The sequence below is a fragment of the Apis florea genome, unplaced genomic scaffold (genome assembly GCF_048593485.1).
Source record: "Apis florea isolate Af1SG1 unplaced genomic scaffold, ASM4859348v1 contig_2272_pilon, whole genome shotgun sequence".
Classification (NCBI taxonomy): domain Eukaryota; kingdom Metazoa; phylum Arthropoda; class Insecta; order Hymenoptera; family Apidae; genus Apis; species Apis florea.
The window spans coordinates 8,540,763-8,564,393 of NW_028256549.1; the positions used below are offsets into that span (position 1 = coordinate 8,540,763).

Sequence of the window (23,631 nt, forward strand, 5' to 3'; positions counted from 1 at the left end):
AGTTACAGATGGTTCCCTTAAAAATCCATCATTCGTGATTGATGGACCGTTGAACGGTATTTAATCGCTCTTGAATGGAAAATCTCACAAGCGATGAGAATCTCGTGTTGGGAATCACGAATGGACATTTCTAAAACGATTATATTACGAAGTATTAGGAGAAATTTTAATGGTGGTTAGGTGGTGCGATGGAACGAAGAAATTGATAAGTCAATAACAAAAAATAATAGAAAATAATAATAAGAAAAATTTACTTTTAATTTTTCATATTATATTATTATTATTATATTACTATTATATTTTTACATAATATATTATTACTATTTAACTATCTTATTATATTAAATGTATAAGGAATAATTTCTAAATTATACAATTTATTTCAAATTATATATACATATTCTTAATATTTTTATCTTATTGTAATTGTAATTGTATTATCTTGATAACCCAAATATAATACATATTTTATTGTTAAAAATTTAATGAATGTTGGAATATTTTTGTGAGCCATTGTATATTTTTTCAATTAAAACATTGATAATTTTCATACAAATTTGAATATTGAATAAAATATCATTTTCTTATCACTTTATTCATTTAAATTAAATTATATTTTATTTTTTTTTTTATATATAAATATATTTATACTTTTAGTTTTATTGTCTATTATTATTATTATTTTATATCGAAATAGATAATCTTTTCGTACAAGATAAAAAATAATTATGAATATTAAAATGAAAAAAAGTAAATTGCATTCCTTTTCTATTAAGAGCTCAATAAAAACATCAAAATAATTTTTACTTTTATATCATTTGTTAATAATCGTTGATAATGTAATAATACTTATATAAAGAAAAATATTAAAACTTTTAAAAAATATTAAAAATTTATCTATAAATTCACAATTTTCTTCCATTTTATAATTTCACATCTAAATCAAAAAAATTCTCTCTATATGTAAAGGAATTAAAATCATCCAGTTTCCACCACGATAAGCAACAAAGATGTAATTCCACATGAAATAGAATTTGACACGAATGCTTTCGCTTATCCTTAGTTAGAAAAGGCAGTGACACGTAGGTGAACCGGATATCGATATCCCTTATAGGCTACAGCCCTGGAACAGGAATTTCCTGGGCGATCCCCATAGGAATGCGGATCGTCGTTAGCGAAGACACGTTTCCCACTTTTTTACTCGTCGCTCGCGTTCCTGTATTCATTTACCAACTTCTCTGCATACTCAGCTAGAATCCGATAGATGATCTAACAGCAATAATGATATCATCACTCTGATCCTTTTGTATTTTTTTTTTTTTCAGTCTGTATTATTTGTAATAATTGGGTTCTGATCTGGATTTAATTGGAAAATTCTTGAATTTCTTTCGTGTTTCAAATTTTTTATTTTTTAAATTGCAAATTTGTTTTCTTTAATTTTTATTAAGAAGATTTATACAATTATACATTTTACACGAAAAAAGTTTATTAGTGGACAATTTCAAAATTTATTATGTATTTTTTAATTTGATCTATAATTTTGCTTATTTTCTTATATTTTTAGTTTTTTATCTTTTTTTAAATTTTTTTTAAATTTAGATTTTTTTTAAATTCTTTACAAAATATTTTTGAATTTTTATAAAAATTATTATTTTTTAACAGAAAATTGAAGAATTTAAAAAAAATTTGTGGAATTAATCATTAAAAATTTTAAATTGAAAAAAATAAAAAATTTTTAATTTTTAAAACAAGAAAATAATCAAAAAATCAAAAAAATATATATTATATAGTATATATAATTATCTAATCTATTACAGTTTGGATTTTCTTTTGATTAGATAAAATTGACAAATTTTCAATTTTTAATTTTTAGATTTATTTAAAATTTTAAATTTTTTCTTTAATTATTGTTAAAAAGATTTTTGAAAAATATTTTATGAAAAAATTTGTTAACAAAAAAATTTTTAAATTTAAAATATTATCGTTATATACACTTATTTTCATACATAACTTCCTATTTTTCTAATCTCGTTTCTTATTGTTTTCATTCTAACGAAAATGATACCAAAAGAATTTCTTAATCATCATTATTTAGACCAATGTAAAGAATGTAAGAATGTCTATGTAAAGAACAAAAAATAAATTCAAAGTTGATAGATAATATAGATATAATAATAGATAGAAAAATAGAAATCAAATGCGTTTTAATTTATGATAACAAAACAACAAGTCATAATAACAAAATATTTTTATCTCTCGTTTGAAATAATAACATTTATACTTATTTTTTATAAATACAACGTAACGTGTAATTAAATGTTTTCTTTCCATTGTTGTTTAAATTATTTTTACATTTTTTTAAAAATCAAATTTTTATACATGAACATTACGAGAGAAGAACTTAGATAAACAATAATTTTTAATTTTAAGAAAATAATTAAATATTTATATTTTAGAAATTGTTAAATTTTTTTTCAAATTGTCAAACATCTTTAATTTTTGTTATTACATTATTCTTTTTTAACCGTCTTAATGACATAAAAAAATTAATAAATATGAACTTATCATGTTTTTCTTCTAGTTTTTCAAGTATCAAAAGTGATCAGAAATTAAGAAATGAAATAATAAACAAGTATTACTAATTATTAAAGAGAAATCTAAATTCATTATAATACTGAAGATAACAATATTCAACATTTCATGAAATGATTACTTTATTTTTTGTTTTTTTTTTTATTATTATTGTCTAATACAATATTATAAGATTATATGAAAATTCATATATATATTTAAATAATAGTAATTATTATAGTAATCATTAATTTTATATTAATGATAAATATAATATAATATTTTAGCTATGATATAAGGAAAATTTTATAAAAAAATGATATGAATTTTATAAAAAATTGTATAACATATATGAATTTGATCTCCGAATGGCCATCCTAAAATTTGTTTAAAAAAAATATCAATAATATTAATACTTACTTACTGTGAATTCAAACTAATAATCTATCTGTAAAACTGTAAATTTCAATCTTAATATATATATAAACCTAGTTCTATTGAAGATATGTTTATTTAAATTTAATGATATAAGTTAAATATAATGTATCATATCTAAATTTTATTATCAAATATATAAGTTCCTTAGAATTCAGATTAGATTCACATTCGATGGTTCGTTACTAAGCTACTCGATATGCGTCGTGAGAAACAGTTTCAGGAAGATGGTTCTACAACCTTCCACCTTTCAGAGACTCACGGAGGTATGTCATCAATCATTACGGATTATCTTTCGTCACTGTGTAACCTTTTGTCTGCAGTTAATCTGCCAGGTAGATTAACGTCGGAATCACGAGGAATGTCATTTCATATTCGTTGACTGCGTTTTTATAGCATCAAATATCACTTATGCTCGGGCAAATTTGTTTCTGAGGTTACCAATGGACTACTATAACTCACTGTTTCTTCTAATCTTTTCTTGCAATTGTTTGTTTCAAACGTAAAACGAAGATATTTAATAATTGAATAATAATAATAATAATTGAAATAAATATTTAAAAGGAAATATAAATGTATAATATTAGTTTAAATAATTATTAATACATGTAATATAATAATATATAATATTAATATATGATTGATATATTAAAATGTATAATAAAACATATAATAATAATATAAGTAATAATAAGTAATAAATATAAAAAAATAAATATTATAAATATGTAATAAGGCAAAGAGCTTTAAAGAAATATTTGACATTAAAAACTTAATAAAGGGAAGAAATCCAAGAAATTGATCATTTAAAAGTACCTATTATATTTAATTATTAATTATTATATATATTAATTATTAAATATTATATTTAAGTAATAAATATAATAAAAATTCAAATAATTTTATAACTATTTCATTGATTTCATAAAGAATGCAATTTCAAATAATTTCAAATGATTTTAAATACTTAAAATCGATTTTATAAAAAAGAAAGATTTTATTCATAATTATTTAATTATATTATATTAAGTAATTATATTATATTAAGTAATTATATTATAGTAATTAATTATATTAGATATAATTGTAATTAGAATTACAATGTATATTGTATATTTTTTATTTATTTTTTTTATATTATTCTATATTTTATAAGCGATTTTGCTATTTTAAACAATTTCAAAAGATTTCATTTTATCAATATAATTTCATCAATTTCATTGATTTCAAATCAATTTCATTAATTGGAATTTACAAGTGGCTGATTCCGGTATTATTATTAAAAATGAAATTTAATTTTATAGAAATAGAAAAGAAAAGGTGAATCCTCAAATCCAAAAAAAATATTTTTAAAATAAAATATAAATAAAATAAATAAAATAAAATATTTTTAAATTAGAATTATTTTCTTTTTAGAAAATTCTCAAAATATCATGTAATACATTTAAGTTTAATATTTAAAAATAAAAAAAAAATTTTTTGAAGTAAATGTATAAAAAAGTAATGATTTGATATCAGTTTACTTCCTAGGAATTATTAAGTTGAAATAATATCTCTTATATAAGTAATAACTGGTAAAATAATATAATAGTGTAATAATATATATGTATACAATAATGTACATATAATAAAATTTTAATATAACATAATAGTTACAGTAATTTTGATATAAAAGTGAGTTGTATATGTTAGCTAGTATTTTAATAAAAGTTTTATATTATATTATATATGTATCTTACATATTATCAATTTGAAATTAGAATTATTTGTAAATAATGTACCTTACGCAAAATCATATTTTTAATAAGAAAAATTTTATAATAATTTACTTTATTAATTATTTTTTTTTTTATGTAATGTTATGTAAAATATAATGATTTTGATATTAATCTAAAATTATAATTTTTTAATTATAATAATTTAAAATTAGAATTTATTCCAAAAATAAATAAATGTTATTTATTTACATTATTTAAATAATATATCTTTTTATTTCATATTATTTTCATTTTATTTATTTAAATAATTTTTGTATTTTGGAGTACAAATATATATTTTCTATGAAATCAATAATAAAAATTTAATAGTAAAATGTGTATTTTTATGTATTATAACTGAAAATATTTATAGCTCATGTGATCGATAAAATTTAATTTTAACTTCTTTAAAAAAATAATATTTATCGTTAAAAATAAAATTAAATAAAAGTAAAAAATAAAAAGAAATCATGTAAAAGTAAAAATTTTATAAAATCCAATATGCAATGGTTACTTATAAATTGCATTATTAGAAATCTATCATGTATTTAATAAATAAAAAAATAATGTTTTACAAATTTATTTTAATAAAGTTATATAATTATAAATATAAGAAACTTAGAATAGCATCATTTTTATGAATAATATTTATAATATATTGTCATATTGAATAAACTATATAATTATTGATACATTTATCTTATACGAATAAAACAAGATTCCTAAAGTGACGCATAGTGATTCAGAAGTGAAAAAAAAAAAATCATTTTTATGATAATCTTTATGATACTTCTAATTTGTAAAAAAATTATAATATTTATTGAAATCAGGGAATCGAATTTGTGTGTGACTTCGAGTTAAAGTTATACATATTTGATTCAGAGTATTTCTAGAAAAAAAAATGTTTTCATAACTTTATTATATAGATATTAAAAAAGAATAAAATATTATATGTTTCAAGTTAATGATATTGCTATTACTTTCAATAGATTTAAAATATATTTCCTTTCTTTTTCTTCTTTTTTAAAAATTTAAAATTCAATAAGATATCAATTCTTTTGCGACAACAAAATAAAAATTGTTAAAACAAAATTTTATTATTAAACTACTTTGAATAATAAAATAAAATTCAATTACAAATAACTTATAAATATTAGTTTATGAAAAAAAAAAGATTGCTTATAATAGAATTTGTATTTCAAAATATATTCGAAATATATTTTTTTATAAAAGAAAAATTATCTGCATTATCTTTATAATGAATTAATTATAAATAATTATTAACAAAAAAATGTTATTTATAAAAATAAGTATTATTTTTTCATTAATTAATCATTAAAAATATATAGACAATAATATAAAAAATATATGTAAATAACAATATAACCTTGTTTACGATATCTGTTATTAAAAAAACAATTATTTTCTCTCTTATTTCTATAGAATCTGAACCACTATGTGGCTCACAACTCAGTCAGTTCAAAAATTTGCATTCGAGTTGCAAAGAGTACCGTAGCGAAAACTTGAAGTACCTCCTTCTCCTCTCCCTCCTCCTCCTCCTTCCCCCAACCCTGACCAACATCTGCCAAAAATATCCTTGATCCATTACCATATCCACAACCTTCCTCATCCTCTTTCGCACACTTGCGTATAGCCAACGTTCATCCAATGGAACGAGGAAAGGACTTGTCATTCTTTTTGCGATCCGCTCAAAACGCGGCTTTCCAACCTCTCCTCTCGGTCGCGATTTTCAACTGGCGAACCAGTTTGTCAGCCAACGAGAGCCTCGCTCCGAGGGGATTCGCCAGCTGATATTTCGCGATAAGTTTATCGATGGACGATATTCGCGGCCGGACGCCGCCTCGAATGTATCTAAAGCGGCGATAACTCGTTCCTCGGGAGAGTGGTTTCACCGGACCCTCCAGCCAACCCAACCTTCCTTCTAATCTTTATGAACTCCATTAAGACGGCAGTACCGGCTACCGGTCGCGACTGCCTGCTAACGTCCAACTACCGAGGACACCACGATTCTCTGCGAATCTTGGTGAAAAATCGTCTGTTAAAACTTGAATAAATTTAATTGGTTCACTGTGAGATGGCAGCCGTTGCTGTTGTTAGAGAACTTTGTGTTATTTGATATATCTGATCTTATTTAATTTTAATATATAAATAAATAATTAAAAATAGTCGAAAAATAGCGTAAGAATTAAAGAAATATTAAATTTTAAGTTGAATAAAGAATATTAAACTTAAAATTGTTTTTTTTTTTTTTTTTTGAAAAATATATATAGAGAATTTATTAAAAAGGAAAAATTTATTAAAATTTAAAAAAGAAGTTGTATGGCTAAATATAAAACTGTATACATATATTACATATAACTCTTATACGTTCTTAACAATAAAAATTAATTATAAATAAATTTAAAAGACTCTATGTTTTGTTTTACAGTGTATTTTTATTTCTTTTATATTTATTTTTATTTAATATATATTGACTTTGATTCTATATTACTATCAAAAGAAATTGTCTTATTTACGATATTTGTTTTCAATGTAATTTCGTTTATGGTAATGGAATTGTTCTTTTTAAACAAAAAATTAATGAAAAATATGAAAAATAGTTCTTTTAAAAATTAAAAAATTGCGACTTTCTGAAGATACACAAAATATCCTAATATTTTCCTAAAATTTCATATAATGAATATAAGAACATTAAATAATATTGTGGAGAAGTCGAAAAAATCAGAAAATTTTTAAATTTATTATTTAGCCATGACAATCTGAAAAATTTTGGTTTTTTAATATTATTGATATCTTTTATTTTATATAAAAATCTAAATCTTACAGTAAAAATTGAAAAATAAAATATGATGATAAAGCAGCATTATAACATGAGTTAAAATAATATAAAATTAATTATAAATTTCATAATATGAATATTATAAATAATTAAATTGAGATGTAATAGTAATTATACTATTGATAATATCTTGAGTTATCAAAACAAAGGTTTTTATCAAGAATCCATTTATTCATTATCCATTTATTAGAGTCATACATTACACTCTGTGATAAGAAACTTATAAACTTGATATTTTAGAAAAAGTAAAAACAAAACTCAAAATATTAACATTTTGGATATCGATTTAAATTTAAATTTTATGTGAAATTAATTTCTTATACGTATAGTACATCAAAAATAAATTACCAATTTCATGTAAAATTTACTTACTACTTACTCTATAAAATAAATAATATAATATTAAAATAATTCTAAAGTGTAAAATATATTATATATTGCAAAAAATAAATAAATAAATTTACGAAATAATATTTACTAATATTTCTGAAGAATGTGATATTTTTCAATAATTGAGCAAATACAATATTCGATATTGTTTAATAATAATAATTGAATATGTTAAAATGAATAAACATAATTAAATTTAAATTTGCTAAATATTGTCAATTATTCTATATATATATATATATATATTATTTTGTATTTTATGACAAAAATATATAAGCAGTTTAATAATTTATAATCTTCTTAAATGATACAAGTTATACAACTCTTTTCTAGATTGTTATTTTTCGCGTATATATCTTTTAAAATATTTCGATCGTGTTTTGAAACGACTTTGGTTCGGAAATACAGCACTTTGACGCGACTGGCGCCAAGTAGAAAGCACGTGTCTCGCGCAAATGGAGGAACAAGTCGAGCTGCGAGATACTATGTAGGTGAACAATGTTTTGATACTAGAAGGTTCCACATCGTTGTTAAAATTTCTGAAGTCTTGCTGTAAGCACATATAATTGAATATTTAAAGAAATATTTTTAAATGATTATTTAAAATTATTAAATGATTATTAAATTCTTTATAATAGTAGAAGAGGTAGCAATTATATAAAAAAATTATATAAAAAATTTGAATGTTCAATTTTTCAATTATTATTTAAATTTTTATTTTAGTTTCACTATTTTTTTTAGCTTTTAATTTTCTTAATTGATTTTATATAAGTATCTTTTCAACAAGTAATGTATATTAATATTTGTTATTATTTGTTTATTAGTAATTTTCTAATCAATTAATCATCTTTTATTAAGGTTATTTCAACCCGTTCCTAGAGCTGATATATAGTAATAAAAATAATTTATTACAAAGTTCTCTGTTAACAAATTCTACTGTTAAGACGATCAGTAAGCTCTATCGTAAGAGCAAAGTTCATATACTAATGAAAATTTATGTTTATTATTAAATTCACAATGTTCTAAGTTCAAGATTTCAAGTTCCTAAGATTTTAAGATATAAGAAGTTCTATACAAGTTCTTTGAAAGGATTCTGACAGTTCAAACAATTTTGAAGTTAAAAGAACAATTATCTTTCATCTTAATTAAAAAATAAATTTTTTTTTTATGAAATTGGTATGAAATTTCAGTGCATTGTTTTCTTTACATAAATTTAATATATATTTCTATTATTAATAATGTTATATCTGTTATTAAAATATTATTCTATTGTTAAAAAGTTAAAAATTTCTATTTATTATACAATTTATTAATTTTAAAATTTATTTTTCAATTTTCCTAAAATTTTTGTTTCGAATTAAAAGTAACTTTTATATATTGAACTTGGACAATTATAGTGGAAAGTAAAAAATATTGAATTTAAAAAATTTTTTATTTCCTGGAATGATTTTTCTAAAATTTAATTTTCATAATATTCTTCGTTAAACAAAAATTATTTTAATATATAAAAAGTTGCATCGTTATACATTTCTTATATCTTCATTTACTTTTTGTTAGGTTATAACAAAAAATAAGACAAGATTTTCTTAATTATATAATATAAAAATAAAAAATTTTATTAATTTTCAAAATTCAAGATATATGAAAAAAACAAGAACTGTCAAAAAAATTATATAATATAAATCATATATTATATTTAGATTATTATATTAATATTAAAATTATTATTTATTATTTATTATTTAATATATAATTATATAATATATGTTATATAATAGAAGAAAGAAAAAAGAGAACACATAATATGTGTATTATAATATAATTTTAAGTATTAAATTAGCCTTTGTTCTATTTTTCATTCTTTATCGTAATTCTCCCCCTTTTTCATTCAGTATTCTAATCATTTATTCCACACTATATATCTCATCATAAAGATCACTTCATATCTTCCTTAGCGTAGAGAAGTAAGTGCTAGGGAAAATCCCCTTAGCATGTTTTGGAACACCGGTTAATCTTTGGATCATGCAAGTTTCCAGTCGTCGAGTCAGCATAAGGAATCTCTGACGATTTGTTCAGTGTAATCCGGTCATCGCGCTATGGCTCTTGTTCATCGTGGTTGTTTAAAGGTCGCATCGTTATTTCACCAGCTAGTGAAATGTCGAGCCTCTCCCTTGGCCCAGTCATCATTCCTATAGTACAGTGTTTCCCAACCTTTTTTGAGACACCCTTATATATCCTATCATGCGATCTATTTTCTAATAATTAAATAATTTGAGATTTTTTTTTTTTGTAATTATTTTCATAATTACAGCAAGGAACAAAGAAATTTACGCGATTCAAAAATTTTTATTTTAATGAAAATTTATGTCTATGTAAAATATAACATATGATTAGAATATTAAATTCTAAAGATTTTGTAATTTAAAATTTTTCTCTGTCCTATATTATTAGAATATTTAAAAAATAAAAAAATGTTATTTCATTAAAGAAAGTGTTTTATGCACAAGATATTAATATATTCTTGACACTTTGCAAAGTCGAGTTTGTAAATTAAAATAAACATAAAAGTTTATATATAAAAATGTCAATTGAGATATATTTATTATAAGCAGTTTGAGTTTGCGTTGAATAAAACAAGATAAAGATAGAACGAGACAATATGATGGAGATAGAGATGTATCATTCCATCTCGCTTTATTTAATATAAATTTCAATTACTTACAATATAACACATAAGCCTCATCTATGATTTTTTTTTATATCAACTTTTGTTTTAATTTCTAGAATCTAGTCTCGAAAGTATTTCTTGAATATATAAATAGTTTATATATGCTCTTTACACATTCATTATTAAATTAGAGATTAAAAATAGGAGAAATTTTTTATTTTTGATAAAACTTTGTAATTATATAGGCTAAAGATTGTATTTAAGAATTATGGTATTCAATATTTGATAAAATGAAACATTAAGGATAAATTTTATTCCCGTAAAGAGATTTTCTATTATTAAGAAAATTGCTCTATATACAATTCATTATGTTCTACATGTACATTCTAAATGTTTATTAAAAATTATAATTTTTAGATTATAAGATAAATTTTCTTATAAGAGTGTATGAAAATTTATAATTTTTTCATTATATATAAAACTATAGATTAATAGTATAAAACATATTTTTTATTTTTAAAGTTTTTTCTCTCTTTTTCTTTGAATTAAAATTCAGTAAAATTAAAAAAAAAATATTAAATATATATGATATCGACCTAAACAAAATAATTTAATAAATCCCTCGTTAATAAATATTTCACAATAATAAAAATAATTTATTTTTGAATATTTCTTTACATCGAGTTGTATAAATATTGATTAAATTATTTTAATATCATAATTTAGTATTTAAAATCTTTCAATATTGATCTTTTAAGTATTCTACTTTTAAGTATAAAAATGATAAATTTTATATTGTCAAGTATACTATCACAAATACATATCTATAAGCAGAATCAATAATATAATATTAAAAAAATTTTTATAAATAACTCAAAAATTGTATCAAAAAAAATATATAAAAAAATTTTTACCCATATATTTCAAAATTGTTAAAATTCACAATTGTTATTATTGTCTCCTTATTACACGTTCAAGAACAACGATCTCTCCTTCAAAATTATTAATTTCCTTTCCATATAATCCTTTCTCGTTTCTTTCTGGAAAGAAGACGAAGTCATAGATAGATAAGGAAAGAAAAGAAATTTGCTTGCGAGAGAGCGCGGGAAATAACACAGACAGGCTCTCGAATCTAATGCCGTTCCTCGTAAAGCAACGGATCGCCTCATATAAAATAAAAGGGGACAGATTAACGACCGTGAAACGTGGGGCTCCTGCTCTTTCCCTTGTGCATGCATTAGATGTGTGCATGACCCTCCCACGCGCCACCATCTCTGTCTTCTTTTCTCTTACTCGCGATTTTTCATCTTTCTCGTTTCCTGTTCGACGCTTCGAGAATATCATGTGTTCCCGCGAATTTAATTGCCTCCATAAATATCGCGGGGCTTCCATGGCCGAACAACGTTGAAATACGAACGAACGATGGAGGTCCTAATTCCCCTTCTCCTTTGAAGATCTTCACGATGGGGATCCATAATGGAAGAGAAGAAAAAAGTAGATTGTTATAAGCGGTAGATAGTGGTGATCTTGAGAATGTTGGATTTTGATTGGGAATATTTTGTGAGGATTTCAGATAGTCATCATGTGGTAAGATCATGGATGAATTTTGATGAATATATAATATGCAATATAGCGACGGGATTTGATATGTATCTATACGTATATTTTTAAAAGGATGTACGAAAAAATATTTTATACGGATGATAATATCATTTTTGGAATTTTTGTTTTAAGTATTTTGTAAATATAGAAATTTTATCTTTGAAATTATTATTTTAATTTGTAATTTGATAAATAAAATTTTATATGCATGTTTTATAGAATTAGAAATTAGAATTAGAAATAATAATTTTAAAAATAAAAGAGAATTTTCTTTAATATATAATTTTTTATGTATCTATATAAGAAGTAAATGAAGTAAATGAAATTGAAATTAATATTATTTTGTAAGTTATTTTTGGAAAAAAACTCTGGAAAAAATCTTTAAAATAATAAAATAGTTATTAATTATTTAGTTAATAATGGATATTAAGATATAATATTAATAGAGTATATAAATAGAACATTGAAAAATATTTAAATACATATTTTTATATATTTATATATTATAAATAATGTTTAAAATAAGGAAATAAAAATCTATTTTATATTAAGAAATTAACGGACGTACAAAGGAACTTTAAATAAAAAAATTGTTTCTTTTTAAAAAAGAGAAGAATCAAATCATAATCTTTATATTAACATCTCTAGAAATTAATTAATTAAAATTTAAAATTTTGCAACAAAAACGAAATAGTTTCATTTAAAACAATTTTAAGAGAATTAAAAAGAAAAATCTATAAAATTTTTGCTAAAAAAATTTTATAAAATTATTGCTTTCATTTAAAATTAAAAAAAGAAACAGTAATTTAAAAATATATATTTTTTATAATAATTATTTACAATAATTAGTAATTTTAATTTTTTTACAAATTATTCAGGTTTTTGAAATTATCTCCAATTTATAGTAAAATATCAAAAGCAATGATTACTTTCTGTAACCCATAAATAATAAAATATGCAAATTATTATTTATTAATAAGAATTCATTAATAAAAAAAATTCATTTTCTATTCTATTAAAAGCGAGAAAGCATTTTTATTTTGTAAAATAATAAAAAATTTGATAAATCACTTATTATTTATTACATTACTAAATTACATTATATAATATAGAAATTCTTTTTATATTTTTATTACAAATTTTATAAAAATTTTATCTAATGTCAGGAAAATTTTTAAAGTAAACTCTAAGACAATTAAAAATTATTAAGAACAATGCATGCAAAGTAAATAACTGTAAAAAAATATATAAATTTGTCATAAATATGAAAATACTTTATTGACTATGAAAATTTTTTTATCATTTTCGAACAATAAATTAAAATCGTTTCTGAATGAAGAAACGCGTGTGAAGCACTAAAAAATAATGAATAATAATGAATTAATATATTCATACTTCTTTAAACATAGATATTTATCATTCAAACTATATTTAATTATAATTATAATATTTTATTTCAAAGTGTTCGAAAGTAAATTAGTAATGATTATAAATAAAACAAGCCTGGCGAAATTCCAACATTCTTTTCGTAAGTTTTATGGTCGTGTTCACTCACTTTCCTTTGCTTCCGTTTGTTTGGAACACGTTATTTGCCAAGAAATCGTGACCAGTCCATTCGTTTCGATTTCCGTTTCGCGGACCTTGACAACTTCCGTTCATCCGCGACAGCCAGAATTTACGGACTTTGCGACTTTCCAAGAAATCGTTACTCCGTCGAAAATTCTTCGTTTCCTTCTTATTTCTCCATATATAATGATTCTTACGTTCCGAAATTAAAATTATTTTAATTCTTTAAAAATTTCACGAAAAATATAATAAATGATTTCATTAAAATTTATCGATGATTCTAGTAATGATAAAAATTTTTGATAGAAAATTATTGAACAACATTTTGAAATATAAAAAAAAATATCACTTATTCGAAATATCATTATTCAAATAACTAATTAACCGAATACAGCGTTTATATTCTGGAACACGTATTCGAATAATACGAATTTACTATGTCTAAAAACAATTAATTTTCTGTAATGTTTGTTTCTTTTATATAATGCTTACTTTTTATAAAATAATTATGTAATAATAAATATCTATAATGAAAAACATCTTGAAAATAGTTTATGTTAGTTCCAATCCAATTTCTGGAGCTATGGTATATAGTAATAAAATTAATTTATTACAAAGTGTTAACAAGTTCTATTGTAAAGCGATCAAGAACAAAGTTTATATAAAAGTTTTGAGATTCAAACAATTTAAAATCAAAATAGAAGTTGAAAGAATTTTAAAAAGTTAAAAAGGATTCTAAAATTTTGAAATTCAAAAAATTCTTCCAAAACGCTCATATCTTCTGAAACTCTTCATGCTTATTTCGCGAAATCGTGGATTTTCGATAGAGTACACGAATTACATTATATATCAGCCCTCTGATTGAGCGACATCTAAGAAAAATTCCTAGAATAAGACAAAGAGGCTACACCACCCACAGAGTTCGCTGTTCTCTGAAGAAATTGAGAAATGTTTGCGATAATTCTTCTCAAGAATGATATTGGTTGCCGTTGAGATTTGCATGGCTGGAAAATGTCAAGTCCCAAGACATTGAGACCCCAGCCACGCCAAATTGTTTTTAATAAATATACAAAGCGAAGGGTCGTTTAAATTCTTCTCTCACAAACGACATTATCCTCGCAGCATCATTATGTACCATCTGTTCAATGTCTGAGTAATTTAATCTTTAATAATTTCATATTGACAAGAGAGATATTAACAGGTTTGATTCTTTTGAATGATCATTTGAAAAACCATTGAGTCGAGTTTATCTGGATTCATTCTTTAATTATTTCGAGTTATCATCATATTATATTTGAGGATTTTTTTAATTATACGATATATTTTTAATACAATATCACAATTAAATTACAACATTTAGTAAATTTTGTTTTTATATATAGTGAGAATAAAGATTAAAATTAATGAAACGATGGAAATAATATAAAAATTAGCTAATAACAATTTTTTTAGTAATAATTATGAATATTATTAGTTTTTAAATTAGTTTGAAATATTGTATTTATAGAAATTTGTACAATTCTTTAATTAAATTGATTTTTGTTTAATTTATCAAAAAAGATTTTACTTGTATATTTTAAGAAACATATTATTGAAACATAAACTCCTAAACATCTTCATTTCTTAATACTTATAAATTGTAAAATTAAAATATTAGATGAAAGAATAGAAAAAAAGCAAGATAGTAAAATAATATATATTTTATAAAATGTCATACATATATAATTGAAAAATTACAATTTTAGAAAAAATGATTTTTGATGATTTAAATTGCATAAAAATCTCATCAAAAAGCTAAATTAAAAGTTCAAAATTTGAGAACTCATTTACAGCTACTAATAATTCTATTAATAAAAAATATAAGTAATAAATTTTTTTTATATTAATAATTTAAAAAATTAAAGTTATACCATTTCTTAAATTCCGCAAGTTATACTGGTATTTCTATAATATATAAATATAAATTTCTATTAAGAAAGACAATATTTTAAAGTTAACTATATTTTAAAGTTAGATTAATTCAAATCCATTTTTAAAAATTCAATAATATATATACAGTATTGGAAAAATACATTTTTTACATTTTTATGAATAATATAACATATCAATATTAAATTAATTAATTATTTTATAGAGAGAGGGGTAATAAATAATTTGTATTAATAAATTTAATGAATTGTAACATAGAATATATATTATTAAATAATGAACATTAATTTAACTGACAAAAGTATTTGGATAAATATTAAATATTAGAGAAATTGAAAGATAAATGAACTGGTCATATTTTATCCATAATGAAAAATATAATGATAAAAATAATTTAATATTTTATAAAAAAATCTTTTGAATTAATAACTATTTTGCATCCTCTTTGGCATAGATCTCAAAAGATTCTATATTATAGCAGGGAAAATGTCTTGCCACTTTTGACAGAATTTTTCTCATATTCAATATCTTCAATATTTCAATATCTTGATTGAAGAAGCAACCCCAGACCATGATATTTCTATTTCCATTTTTAATTGTTAGAATTTGATAGCAAATGTCTTTCATTTTTTTGACGACATATCCATTGAATTCCATCAAAACCAAATAATTGAAACTTGCTTTCATCACTGAACAGCACATTACTTCAATCTTTTATTAATCACTGAAGCTGTTCACAAACAAACTTAAATCGAGCTAAGCAATTCTTGTTCGTAATTAGTGGTTTTCTTACTCTGCGTCGTTCATGTAATCGAAAAACGTTAAACGACATCGTACACTTATATTTAAATCATCAGTTTTCTTCATACTTGTATGAATATCTACTGCAATCTTTCGCAGATCAGCTATTGACAATCATCATATTTTTCTATCTTGCCTAATTGATATTTTTCTTGGTCGTCCATACTTGGATAAGTTGTCTAAGTGATCTAGCTGCATAAACTGTTAATAATGTACTGGTTTGCTTTGGAATATCAAAACGTCATGATATATCAGATAATGGCTCTCCATCGTTTAACATTTTTATAATTTTTTCCTTTATAGATTTTACTAAACTTTATCCTCACACTATATTAGGAAGAATTAAATAAAAACATAAAAATAAGATTAGCAATTTAATTTATTTAAAATTTAAAATATAAATTATACAAACTAAAACATCCAAATACTTTTGTTCAGACAAATACAAAAGAAAACTTATTTTACATATAATAAAACGGAAATATCACCGTATGCTGGTCAGTGATACACTAATAGTAAACAATCTGCAGTATATTTGTACCAAAAATACGTAAACGTAGAAACACAAAAACTAGATTGTCCGAATACATTTATCCGGTACTGTATATATATATACTATTATCTTTTTAATTTATTTCTCTCATTTTTTAAAAATAATTGAAAATACATTCATATTAAATAACAAAAATACACTTCTTCACTATATGAATTTTGTATTTTTTACTCTATCGATAAATGGCGAAAAAAAGACTTGCCTTGATTCCCAAATATAGGAATAAGAAATAATAAAATTCTAAAGTTCGTCAATAGAATTGATCAAGAACCAATTATTCTGTTCCAGAGAGGTATGCGTGGACGAGGGCCAGCAACTATCCCTGGCGCATGGATGTCAATTTTACGAGGTTAGTGCGGCGGAAAGTCCTGCGGGGGCAGCACTGGCGTTCCAAGCGCTGCTCCGCGAGGCAAGATCGGTTCAATTGCTCCGAGCACTTCCTATCCGTCGGAAATTGGGTGTCCATTCGGTCTCGAGGGTGCTCGGCACCATCTTTGGCAAGAATACGACGAAGGACCGCAAAAAGAGGCCTTCGTTAAGCATATGACGCCTCCTCTGCGCCCTCCTCCTCGGAGGTCGTGACGAACCTGATAGAAGGACCGATGTGATCGTTCTTACCAGTAACGTCTATTCGAACCGTTGACGAGGACATGGAAAACGATCATCTGACCAACAGTGGATTAACAGTCGCCGATCTTCCGCCTTTTGATGTCTTCTGAAAAAGAAAGTTCCTGGCGTTTTGATTCGGTTTCAAGACTGATATAGAGAAACATTGGGACGTTGTCTGGCGGACAGGTAAACAGGAGGATCTATATTATAATTGAAAAAAAGTTTCGTATGTAGAGGATAGAAAGTATTCTCTTGCTGCGAATACTATTATTATAATAATGAAATAAGATTTGATGAATATATGTACTTATTATATAGTCAATGTATGGATTTGAATAAGATTTTAAATCTTAAAATTTTATTTAATTATATCGCTCATATGAGAAGTTTAATAAATGTTTTTTATAATACATTACTATAATATGTATTACATTTTATTAAAATTTCAATGGTCAGGGTTAATATCTGACTTTATTGTCTCTTTATTTAGAGAGAATATATTAATATAATAATAATTGTCATAATAACTCTGACGATTTCGATTAAATTTCATTATTTAAAAATCTAGTAAGACTATGTTTATACAAACAAGTTGAATATGTTAGATACTATATAAATCTAAAAAAAAGTCCTCTCAAATGAAGAGGAGTTTGATTGGATAATTTTTATACAATCATAGATATATATATATCTATATATAATATATTTGTTGAAAGTTTTACATCTACAAATAAGATTATATAGCTATGTGATTGTGAGTAAATGAAAGTACTATTTGTTTTATCTCTTCTCTCTTCTCTCTATATCATCTTAGGAGATTAATTTTGAAATCCAGATTACAGAATTTAATTCAAATTAAATACATAAATCTATTTAACTTCAGTCTTCTGAACATCAATTCCCATTGAAACTAACAAAAATAAATGAAAATATCTGAATTTATATTCTAAATTATGAACATATATAATTAAATAAAAATCTCAGAAAACTCTCATTTCTACTTAATCATTAAAGCTATCCTTAAATGAGTTGATGAAATTTGGATGAGATTTCATTTTTGCTGAATTATTTAATGGAGCAAAATAAAAAAAATCAAAATTGTATAATTATTTTCTAATAATAAAATGACTATATATACTTTAATATCTTCCAGATTATACAACAAATAATTTCTGTAAAATTAATTTTTTGAGATTATTGATCGCAAACTTTATGAAGTTTCAATTTCTTTTCAAACATTGTCTTTATGCATATTTTTTTATTTTCTAATATTATTATAATAATATTATTATATATTTTTTTTAATTCTATACTATACTTGATACTTTAAAAAGAAATATATAAAATGACATATAAATAAATAAATTAAAAATATTTGTGAAATGATAATATTCTTTGATTATTCCAAATCAAATATTTTTATTCAAAATTATTTTTATACGATAAAAAAATATTATTTGCTGAAAACAAAAATTATATTACTAAACTAAAATATATAGAATCAGTGAAAATAATAACATAAAACCAATATTTTAAAAGATTTGTTATTTAAGTTCAGCTTTAACAGCTTAAAAATTTCTATGAAAGATCATTTCTATTCATATTACATGAATAACTGAAAAAACAATTTCATCCTGTGTTATCCAACCCAACTTGTTTCAAAAATAAACAAAGTTCTACTATATCTACCAAATGAATACATACATTGACTATTAAATATACATATACATTTGAATGAATAGATCTACCACACCATCATAATTTTGTTGACTGTTCGTCATTGGGTGAGGAGAGGGAGAGGGTGCAGGAGACGCGTATCTGGCGAACATCAGCTCCGTTTCACGCGGTTTATAAGAATATTTCGGGAGTTCGATCGGAAAACGAGAGAATTATTTGCTGGAGAGTATTTGTCTAGCGTTTCACTTGAAATTCTCAGGACATTTTCGTTCAATCATCCGTGAAGGGAAAATATCCGTGAGAAAATCGTGTGAAAGACTGTCGCGAGCGTGGAAAAGACGATAAATGACCTAATAAAATCGGGCCAAGAACCGAGTTACTTTGTCTCCGTCGTATTTCATGTTCTTACTCTTTCTTTTTCTTTCTTTTTTCTCTATTTTCTTCCATTCTTTTACTTTTTCTATATATCTTTTTCGTTCTTAGAGCGATTAAATTAAGTGTCTTTTCTTCGAGGAATAGAGCCTCGAGGTGTCAGTTTTGCCGGATCTCAACGGTTCGAGGATACCGTACTGCACGTTTGACTGCTGTTCCTGAACGTAGCTTTAACTGGAAGTCGAAATATGACTCTCATCAGGTGTTTTTTCAGAATCAATAGTTTTTGAAATTTTTATTAATTTTATCAAGTATTTGGAGAAATATTTGGTATTGAGATTGCTTTGATTTATTTATTCTTATTTTGATGATTAATTTATTCATTCATTCATTCATATTAATTCATTCGTTCATGTATTGTTGAGAAGATGATTGTATTTAATTTTTTGACAAGAAGTTATACGAATGTTAAATACAACTTTGATATAAATATTTTGTTTAAAAGAAAAGAAGTTTTTTTTTTCATGGAGACTAAATTTATATTTTTATATTCTTAAATCGAAATTTTGTTTATTGTTTACAAAATTTCATCGCAGATATATGTATATATACTATTTTGTTGTTATTTTTAAATTTAGTTCTGTTTTTCCATATATATATATTATATAATAAATTTTATAATATAAGTTTATATTATATATATATATATATATATAATTTTCATAAATTTATAAATATTTTTTATATTAAATTTTTATTTTTTTTCAAATTATTTAATATTTATATTAACTTTTTTTTATATGTATAAAATATAAACTTATATTATAAAATATATAAAAAATTCAAATCATAATATTATATTATATCATAATATTAAATAATTTGAAAAAAGAAATTTAAAGTAAAAAATATTCATAAATTTATGAAAATCATATTTTGTAAAATATGCTAAATATAGAATAAAAATGATCGTGTCTTGTGCTGGCATTGTAACGACCAATCTCTGTCGCGTTCGTTCCTTAAATAAAGATGCTTGAAATTTCACTAATTTTGTTCAATCAAGATGAAAAATTACAGCTCGAACATAATATAACATAAACGACATTAATATAACATAAAATCGATAATTAAGAAAATAAATTGCGTATAATTTATTTTCCACCTACCATATGAAGAACATAATCATTAATGAAAATCGTAAAATGATGGATTAATATCTTCGACCATAAAACAAGATGTTTGCTTTAAATTATGATCGTCAATTTCCATTTCAATTGTATAAAACAAATTATGAAATTCTGAGTTACTCATTGTTTCTGAATATTTAATTTCGATATTAAAAAAGATGCAGATAAAAATATTACTCAAAAATTTAATACTATTCAATATAATTTAAAATAACTTAATATTTTATATTACTATTAAGTTTTATATTAAGTATATAAAAATCAACATATTGAAGATTTCCATAATTGTCTTAAACAAATTATGGATTTAAATTGTATGAATAAGAGTATTGAACGTACGACGAATATTTTAATTTAAATATTCAAAATGGAATTTTCTAAATTTTTCGAAAATTTATATTTCAATCTCAATTATTTTTTGAACGGAAATTCTTTTAATACTGATTTTTAATACTAATTTTTCCTATGAACAAAAATATCTCATCGAAATCAATTTCTTGCCGTTCTGGCCCATCATTTTACAACAATTTTCGTCTTACGTTATTGAGTGTCCCATTCAGTGCAAACTTATTTCGTTTATTTTTCAAATATCTGATAATCTTTTTTCGTTGCCATGATTTCATTCTCATCTACGATTGATGGTCATCAATTTTGATATATTCGCATTGATATAATTATATTTTTTTCTGATTTTACAAAACTGCTTGGTATTTTTCGTAAAGTTCCGTTAGTCTCTTTAACTTATCGTGCTCATCAAATTGGTCATTTCTTTTGATTCGATCTGATATTTTTTTTCTAGCAGAAATACTATAATTCGATTTTAATCTCGGGTGTTAAAGTTATTGCCATATTGCAAAAATTTCCATGAATTTGATGTTCTAATTAATTTCGATTTTCTTCTCATTCTGAAAATATTCATTGTCAGCAATTCTGTTGAACAATCAAATAAAATATCTTCTTTTGATTTGCTTTTAAATTTTTTTCTTAAATTTTTTTGCAATCAATGCAATAAAAATATTTTCCATTCGATTTCTTCAAGATAAATCAATGTATTCTCTTATATAACAGTGAATAAATAGAAAATATTAATCTCATGACAGTATCAATGCTACATTTGTTGATAATTTTATTTCAATTTTTCAATATATTTTAATCCTTTTTGAATTAATTTTTGAATTCAATCTGTTTTAGCTAATGATTTATTACAACCTTGAATGAAAGCCTTGTTACAATCAATTTTTCTGTTTTTCATATTTTCGTGTTTTAAATTTCGACGCACAACAAGCATGTGTAAATCATTATATTATTCGTTCAATATATTTCAGTTCTAGCAAAAGTATTTTTACGCATACTTTTACAGTGTTTATACTATCAATTCTTGACAATAATAGAAAGTGACAACAAATAGAAGATATCTTATAAATATAAAATGTTAAAATAGAATTGTCATTTGAAAATGTTGTCACATTGCTATAATATATTATGAGATATTAAATATAACTAAAAAAATATAAGATTTCGAAAAAATTATATTTTTAAATCTAAGATAAATTGTTGGATTGAATTACAATAATATAGATAACTATTTTTTAATGTTAAATATTGAATTAAAAAAAATTTTAATTAAATTTAAGAATTATTAATTATTAATATAAAATACACTCTATTTTATATTTAATAATTTTTTAATATTTGTACAATAATTAAATTAAAATAAAACATGTGTAACATAGATTAAACTTTGATCGATATCTGGAGTGAAAGCAGACTAAAAACTTTTTTCAAACAAATCTTCAATCACATATCGCTTCAGTCAAAATATTCTTCTCGAATCGCATTCCCAGTCAATTGCTTAAACTTGGGAGTATCTGAACTAATCTAAACTTTATACAAAGTGTTAATAATACATTTGGAATATCTTTGATGAACCGATTCAAAACAAACATAAATGTTGATTAAAAAAAAATGTCCACTGATGCTTATTTATTAAATTATAAATATTGAAATTTATATTGAAAGAGATAAGATAATGTAATAGAGATAAATATTTTATTTTTTTCTATCTACATTTCATCTAATTTAATTGCTTATTATAATCTTATACTTCTTTTTATCGTTTGTAATTTAATAAATCAGTCTTAACCGATATTTTTCTTTATTTTAATCTCTAGAATTTTGTCTAATAAAATAAAATTATATAATATTCTATATATATATAAACACATATCTGCATTCAATAATTCTCAAAAATTTTTTAATAAAAATTCTTCCAAATCTATTTATCTTAATTTTTAAAAATATTCAAATATTTCTTGATATTCAATTATCAAATCAAAATTCTTTTAAATATTGAGATTACAATTTTTCTTAATTTTTTTAATGAAAATTTTTAAAATATTTCAATATCTGCATTTAATTCTTTTCAAATATTTTGAACGTTATTCTATTTTTATCAAACAATTTTCACTTATTTAAAAATGATTTTATAAAGAACTTGAAATTAATAAATAAAAGATTCCTAATTTTTGAAGCTCGATATATCCCTGATGAGAGTATTCCATTTCATGCGTGAATATTCATTTCGCGTTCGAATCATCATAAAGATCGCGAGAAGCTTTGATTTTGAAGCTCGTTTCACCGCCATAGAACAAATC

The 23,631-nt window shown here is 22.6% G+C and overlaps 1 protein-coding gene across 4 annotated transcripts in view; it reads left to right on the forward strand.

Moving 5' to 3' along the window:
- The window catches only part of LOC100869557 (ras-related and estrogen-regulated growth inhibitor), a 131,430-nt gene extending 111,131 nt beyond the window's left edge, over nucleotides 1–20,299 (forward strand). For 2 of the 4 annotated variants that reach the window (XM_086917908.1, XM_086917910.1), the window contains 2 exons: nucleotides 17,421–17,927; nucleotides 19,938–20,299. In XM_086917908.1, the coding sequence (XP_086774034.1) occupies nucleotides 17,421–17,679 (259 nt within the window). In that variant the 3' untranslated portion in view covers nucleotides 17,680–17,927; nucleotides 19,938–20,299. Of the gene's footprint in view, nucleotides 1–17,420; nucleotides 17,928–19,483; nucleotides 19,819–19,937 lie in introns of those variants that run through there. The other 2 variants (XM_086917912.1, XM_086917911.1) reach the window with 2 other exon arrangements.
- Nucleotides 20,300–23,631: the final 3,332 nt, after the last annotated feature.